The following is a 7,582-nucleotide window of genomic DNA, read 5'->3' as shown; positions in this document are numbered from 1 at the left end:
TATCTACTTCTGATATATATCATATACCTATCAAGAGCTAATGATATATATGTGTAAAAAGGTCTTCACAGGCGAGCATAGCAACGAGAGAGTGCATACCCTGTTAACGTGTTCTGCTGAGAATAGGCCTACATCTATATTTATGATCGCAGAAACTATATCCGGGGGGAGGGGGGGGGGGCTAGAGCACCGACACAGAGGTATATCTATTTCCGTCCACCGTGGGTATTGTAGTACAATTGATAATGGATTACAGAGGAGGCAGCAAGTGGGTTATGTGAGAAATGGCGAGAAAGTGAGAGTGATATAGTGTGAGTAAGAAAGAAATGTAGAGAGTGAGATAGTGGGAAAGCGTGAGAGAGAGATAGAGAGAGAGAGAGAGAAAGGAGAAGCGATGGGGGAACCGGAGCGAGCGAGAGAGAGAAGGGGAGGGAGGAAGGGAAGGAGGAATGGGGGAAACAAAGCAAAAGAAAGACACAGAGAGAGAGAGAGAGAGAGAGGGGAAGGGAGGGAGGAAGGGAAGGAGGGAGAGAGAGTGAGAGAGGAGGATATTGAATGTGAGCTCTGTCCTGTATGAAGTAATTGGCGCTGCCGTAATACAACCTTTATGTTTGCAACCTATGCAGCTTGTGCCACCTATGAACCGCTGAAGCCGCATACAACACAGAGCAGCAGCACAACAGAGCTTCTATGCCAACTCTGCCCTACATTTGACCCACGTGGCTGCATGCTATCGAATTTTGTCTTCCGTTGGTTATTTATGCATTGAAAGGGGATTTTACATGAGGTCGGTGATTGTTTGTATGACTAATACTTGTTTTTCTTTTCTTACACATTGCAGCAAGCCATGAAGCTTATGTGTAGTTTACTAAGCAAAGAATTAGGAAATGAAATGTACACGTTATGGGAGGTATGTGTATATATATATATCACCAGTCAAACTATATTAGTTGAGCTGTCTCTTGTTGCTCTATTTCATTATTAAACATGATTTGAATTAGAGGGAAAGGAAATCTGTGTGTTCAGCTAAACAGGCTGTTTTACAATCATTTTTGAGATGGTGTTATCCGCATTCCTGTCTTTAAATTTGACATTTATCTGCATGTACTCACGTCGGTGCTGCTCTTATGAGAGACTGCAACGACATTAGTCCAAATTGACATTACTCAGGTCGGCATTTATATAGTCTCCGATTCAAGGGTCACGCATTATCTTGCAGGAATATGAGGCGCAGGAAACGCCCGAGGCACGGGTCGTGAAGGATCTGGATAGGTTCGACATGGTAATGCAGGCGTACGAGTACGAGCGGTTAGAAGATCGAGCAGGAGAATTCCAGGAGTTCTACCAGTCGACCAACGGTACGTGAGCACAGAATAGTGGGTGATCTACTTATAGGGAGAAATGTGCAGAAAATCCAGTTTCCAGTTAAAAAAGAAAAATATATGTGGGGCGTGAAAAAAACGAGGAAAATATGGAGTATGCGGTGCAACAATTATACCATGAAAGATACAGGGGAACTCTGACAATGAGAATCTTCTTTCCTACGCTTAATTTGTTCACTGCAACGTTTGACAAATTTTAGTTATTTTTTTACGAATAACTTCACTGTACTCCATGATTGTACCAAAACAAGGACAGAACTCCACAACACGTCGCTCAGTAGATGTACTGCAGGTTGATGTGCGTTACCCACTCTCATATACTGCCTTGTGCGTTCGTGCGTGTGCACTTTGGTGTATCATGTACCCATGTGTGCATGTCTATTAATTACTGTGCTTCATTAATACAGGTACGTTCAGACATCCCGAGGTGAAAGACTGGGTGGTCGAACTGAATCGCATGCGTGCCACGCTGATAAAGCAGAAAATAGGACACTGATGGAGATCACCATTGACTCCTCCTTATCTTTGCTCCTGTTCTTGGTCCTCCTTTTCCCTCCCCTTCATTTTCCATCCTATCCTCCTCCTCCTCCCCTTGATGATACAAGGCTCTCAGGGGTGCATCATAACCAGAAGAACTACAAGTTGATCGCTAGTACAGAGTGACCACGGTCACTCTAGTCTTCATGTAGATGGCGCTGGTATCTGTTCGCCTAATAATTACGCAGTGGCACTTTTCCCAGTGTTGTACCATATACATTACTAATATACATATACATACTATATACATACACATACTACTACATATATACATAATTACTATATACATACACATACTACTACATATACGTAATTACTATATATACATATACATAACCATGAATATTTAATCTGTGCCAAACAAGAACAGCAACAGTAGAGAATTCTGATAATATATATTTAATTTGTTCATCACCGGTGCGTGTCTTAAAAAAGACTTTAACTAAGATCAGGAGTTAATAAAGACAAATTATCTGTTATTAACCAGTTGTTTGTCTTTATTAACTCCTGCTAAGATGTATAATTATATGTATTATAATATAATACCCAATGTGTGCGCGCGTGTGTGTGTGTGTGTGTGTGTGCGTGTGTGTGTGTGTGTGATGTCAGTTATATGGAGCTATTACTTCATTCATTTCTATAATTGGGAGAGATGTATGGAGCTTATAAAGGTTATAATAAATATGCGTAGTTATTTGTATTGCAATGGAGTCATGGGTGGTGATATGCAGAATATAGTAACCACCTCGTCTTCCTCTTCTAAGCCTACCATCGTGACCAACGATAACCTCTCGGTATACAGTTGTATCAGAGACTTTTTATCACGTTTACCTTTGGTCTGTGGATGTACGGTTTCAACGTTAACATCTTTCGTAACCATCGGTCGTTTCTGTGTAGGCAATTCAAGTGGCGTTCGAAATTTCGTGCAGAGGGTATGTTTGTTACGGGGGCTTCTTGAAAAAACATGCTGTTCGTGATTCGCTATGGGACGCCGTGTTGTTGGGATGTGTTTCATACCACGTTGTACATATACCATCAACTTGTTTTGTTACTGTTCTTGTTGATTGTTTTCACAAAACACTGGTTACCGCAGTTCCCGTTTTTGTTATTTCAATGGTTGTCCTTGCGTATCGCATAGCCGACGTGCAGAAGCGTGAATAACGTGCATCAAGAGTAAAAGGAATTTATTTTATACATACCAACATGTAATATGTACACAAAATATATGTACAACATTGAACTGAATCACTTGTTAACTACATCATATATTACATAGTTGAATAGCAGCATAACCTCAAACATCAACAACCAATGGAACTTTCGATATATTTAGAAATCTGTGTTGGACGTCATTTCCATCAGAAATTGATTAGTGGCCATTCTAGTAACTGCCCTGCCTATATTTCTCTCCCACTATCTATCTCTCACTTATATTCTCTCTCTCTTTCTCTCCCACTCTCTTTCCCTGATCTCTCCCCCCCTCTCTCTCCCCATTTCCCACACACTCCTCTCTCTCTCTCGCTCACTTGTGACCTCTTTCACTTCCTTTGTTTTTCCTGCTACACAACATGCAGGCAAACGTGAGCGTGTGAGACTTATATTTATATATATATATCACAATGTAAACAAAGACAACACAACATAATGGACCACACCCCTTGCCGGAGAGCACCTGTGGGTTCGGTGTACTGATAAACCTTTCGACTAAACAATGGTCCACGTAAAATTATTTTCCCTCCTTGACGAACATGTAATAAAACGCTTTATAAATATCGACAAAACCCCCTATCAATCTACAATACTACTAGCCTGTTCTACTGATAGCGCCCTCTACAGACAAATTACCACTACAAACTGTGAGATACGTACTACACAAATGCTAACATTTTGAACGCATACTGTTCCCTCTGTATAGACAGTTCGGTGCCACTGTAGGAGATTGTACAGTTTCACCACTCTCGAAAAAACAAAAACGCGTTAACGTCTTGAACGCGCATTGACCTACCATCGACCCGTATCCTAATTCCTATAGGCCACACCCACGAGTAGTGTTACTCCGATCCCGGTCCGCGAAACGTAAAAATGTCCAAAAAAGACCAAAACACACACAGACGACACCGACTTGCGTGTTAAAACATTAAATGGCCGGGCCACCGCGCTTCCCCCCCCCACATCCTCGGCAGTGTTGCTGACACGTAGCAAGCAAGCATCCTGCGATCGCGCGCGCGCGCGCGTTAGGCAGGTATGTGCATGTTCACAACACTCACTGTAAACGTCGCCATCACAGAACGGCAACAGCTCGACGACCGACAACGAATAACGACGAGGCGTCTCGCCGTCGCCACGACTTGTGCGTGCGACCGGTGCTGCCACCACCGCTGCGAGACACGGACGAGTGGCGGGTAGCCGGCACTGGAAATGTCGCAACCTCTACGCAACGCTACCGCGGCGCCCCCCCACCTCTCCTTCCCCGCACTCCCCTAGACGTGTAACAGATATGTCCGCCGCTGGCTTACATGCGCTGACACATACATGTCGGATGTAGCCGCGCGAGAACGACGCTTGATGCGACTCGACGTGGCATTGTGGACCATGTTCCGTCAGCACGTATGAGAGCATCGCTCCCTGCCTATCATTCCGGCAAACCCAGAATGATATCGAACTGATTGGTGGGCACTGCGAATGCAAACAAACATGGGATTAAGTGCTGTTTGTGTGTACGCACGATAGATTAAAATGATATCACAACCTATATAGATATGTGGCAAGACATGCATGGAGCATCCTAGGGTTCATTTCACGGTGAAAGTATTTTTAATTTGTCACGTCCAGAATGATCACTCATGCGACACCAACACAGACACGCGCACGCACGCACACGCACGCGCGCACACATGTAAGCATGCACACACATGTAAGCATGCGCACACACACACACATATATTATACACATGCACGCACGCACTCACACGCACACTCACACACTACTTTCACAAACTTTCATCGCATCACGTCAATGTCACGACCGTTTCCGATAAGTCATCAAGGAAAAGTCATCGAATAGTTTAGATTTCCTCACCTTTCTGCAACTCCAGAACGTATCGACTTCTGTCCTTGAAGTTTCGAATTACCTGCAAGGAACAGAATGGCCTTTAGCATCACAGTTCGACTCTCGTGAGTATTTATTAACAAGCACACTACAAAAAATACTGTCGCATCTACCCGAGACCGCCATGACAGTGACAGTGACAATATCAATGACAATAACAATGGCAATAACAATAACAACGGCAATAACAATATCATTGATAATATAAATTGCAATAACAATAACAATATCAATGATAATATCAATGACAATGACAATGACAATGATAATAACAATGTCGACGATAATTAGAATAACAATGATAGGTTCCATGCCCTCCAGGGGGCGCCGGCATTCACCTCTTCAGTGATGATGACCTTAATGGCAGAGGGTCCCTTCAGCAGCAGGTTTTCGATGGCGCTGGCTGCAACGTTGAACAGTTGCGCGCACTTGCATCGCAGCTCCTCCTGCGTGAGCAGCTCCATGTAGATGGCATGGTAGACGTGCGCGCCCTTCTCACAGCAAAACAGCGTCAGCTTCGGACGAATGTGTCTGCGGGAGAGAGACAACGTCATCAGAGAGAGAGAGAAAGAGAGAGAAAGAGAGAGAGAGAGAGAGAGAGAGAGAGAGAGAGAGAGAGAGAGAGAGAGAGAGAGAGTATTCACGTCGTAGTACTTGTGGGCATGTCCTCTTTGAATAATTAAAATTAAATTTCGATCTATTTTAAAAGTATATATAATCTCAACACAATATTATTTTATTTAGCAGATATTAGACATGCGCGAACGCAGATGTTACACAAAGCTTCGTGGAAATTTGGAACGACTGGGAACCTAGTGATTATTATTGAGACTTGTGGGTTAATTTGGACTGTGGGATAAAGGCTAGACACAGCTGTATATGTCATGTAGGTAGGACACATATCGCCACCTATGTGCCGATTTACATTTTACTAGTGTAACATCGACTTGATCAACTTGCGTATGCTATCATTATTAAAGAGATTAATGTGACGTTAATTATTTTCCATTTCAAGCCATTGCGACTAGTAGTCTCGCTCTTTATTTTAAAGGCATAATTTCAACGCAATCTTATCCTATTTAGCAGATACTGGGTATGCGCGAGCACAGGCTTAACGCTATGCTACATGAAAATTTGTGCTGACTAGTCATATTTTCATCACTTATGTGATTGGTGGGTATGCACTCTATAAGTTAAATATAAAATTTAACCAAAATAATAATTCATTTGTTTCATAAAAGCTGGGCATACTGCTGCGTCTCTTATATAAGACACATATCGCCATCTGTTGGCCGATTAAATTTTTATTAATGTGTTACATAACCTAGGTCAACTTGGGCACCCAATCAATAATAAAGAGGTACTCCTGCTTTCACTAGCGTGATAAGCGAGGGAGGCTGTGAGTTAACGAGGAGGTAGAATCGACGCCGCATGCGCATGCTTCTATGGCGCCGCGAGGGCTTCGAATAGCTGGGATTGTAATTATTTATTCAACGTCTATCACTCACGATCCGTCTATATAGCTGCTGTAATGACGTAATAAATTCATAATGATTATAAGCACGTACACATGGGTGTCAACGTGATATGTAAGTATAAACTGGGAAATGAATTTACGATTACGCACGCGCGCAAGCAAACCAGCACACGCACACACGCACACACGAATGCAGGCACGCACGCACACACGCAGGCACGCACACACGCACGCGTGCATGCACACAGTCATGTATGCAAATCAGTGCGTACGTTTCTGTGCGTGCGTGCGTGCGTGCGTGCGTGCGTGCGCGCGGGTGTGCGCGTGCTCTTATGCGTATGAATAAAAAAAGCTGAGGACTATTCCGGTCGGAAATGTTTTGGCCATTTTTTTCTGCGGTTTACTGGCAAAACTATATAGGCTATCAATTTTCCTCTACTCTACTCTACAGTACTAGTGACGCTGGGTAAACAACTCCGGAATTAGATCGTAGGTTGTACCAGAATGTACTACGCAGTAGCTCTCTGGCACATCATTTCGTGCGTGTTTAGATATACTCGCGTTCTGGAGTAGCAGTGTAACTATACACGGTGTAGTCTGTAGAGAGTCCAATAAATCTTACCATCTAACACGTTCAAGATTCAAGATTCAGTATACGTGCGCATACACATACACACACGCACGCGCGCGCGCACGCACACACATACATACACGCACGCACGCACACACGCACACGCACACGCACACGTGTATACATCAAGATGACTCATTGTATCGTGAATTCGTAATCTCAATACACTGCGATACTTTCCATCGGTTTTTCAACTTATAGATAATTTTACACGCCGTTAGGATGTGTGTAGGATGGATGGGTGTAGATAGATGGGCGCAGGCTGATGGGCGGGGTAGATATAAATAAACGTAGGATACGGCCGGCCGGAAGGACAGATAAAGGATAGATAAATGATGAGCGCATTGGTTAGCACGCAGCAACGATCATAGGGGGTCTGGAGATGAGTCTTAAATGATATTAGAGACAATTAAGATATATGTATGTATGTATGTATGTATGTGTGT

General features: G+C 43.4%; 1 protein-coding gene and 1 long non-coding RNA gene across 2 annotated transcripts in view; one reads left to right on the top strand and one right to left on the bottom strand.

The window, feature by feature from the left end:
- Positions 1–2,441, top strand: part of LOC106816554 (HD domain-containing protein 2-like) — a 9,635-nt gene extending 7,194 nt beyond the window's left edge. Inside the window, exons 3-5 of the mRNA XM_014821179.1 lie at positions 842–910; positions 1,220–1,358; positions 1,790–2,441. Of these exons, the coding sequence (XP_014676665.1) occupies positions 842–910; positions 1,220–1,358; positions 1,790–1,878 (297 nt within the window). The 3' untranslated portion in view covers positions 1,879–2,441. The remainder of the gene's footprint in view (positions 1–841; positions 911–1,219; positions 1,359–1,789) is intronic.
- A 645-nt stretch (positions 2,442–3,086) lies between these two features.
- LOC106816555 lies at positions 3,087–5,555 on the bottom strand. The gene is made up of 3 exons (XR_001394905.1): positions 5,367–5,555; positions 4,999–5,050; positions 3,087–4,595 (listed from the first exon to the last, which is right to left on the bottom strand). It is a non-coding gene; the product is annotated as an uncharacterized LOC106816555 (long non-coding RNA).
- Positions 5,556–7,582: the final 2,027 nt, after the last annotated feature.

This window comes from Priapulus caudatus, unplaced genomic scaffold, assembly GCF_000485595.1.
Source record: "Priapulus caudatus unplaced genomic scaffold, Priapulus_caudatus-5.0.1 Scaffold1414, whole genome shotgun sequence".
NCBI lineage: Eukaryota > Metazoa > Priapulida > Priapulimorpha > Priapulimorphida > Priapulidae > Priapulus > Priapulus caudatus.
Note: the sequence above shows the minus strand (reverse complement) of the source record. Positions and strands in the feature narration are given on the sequence as shown.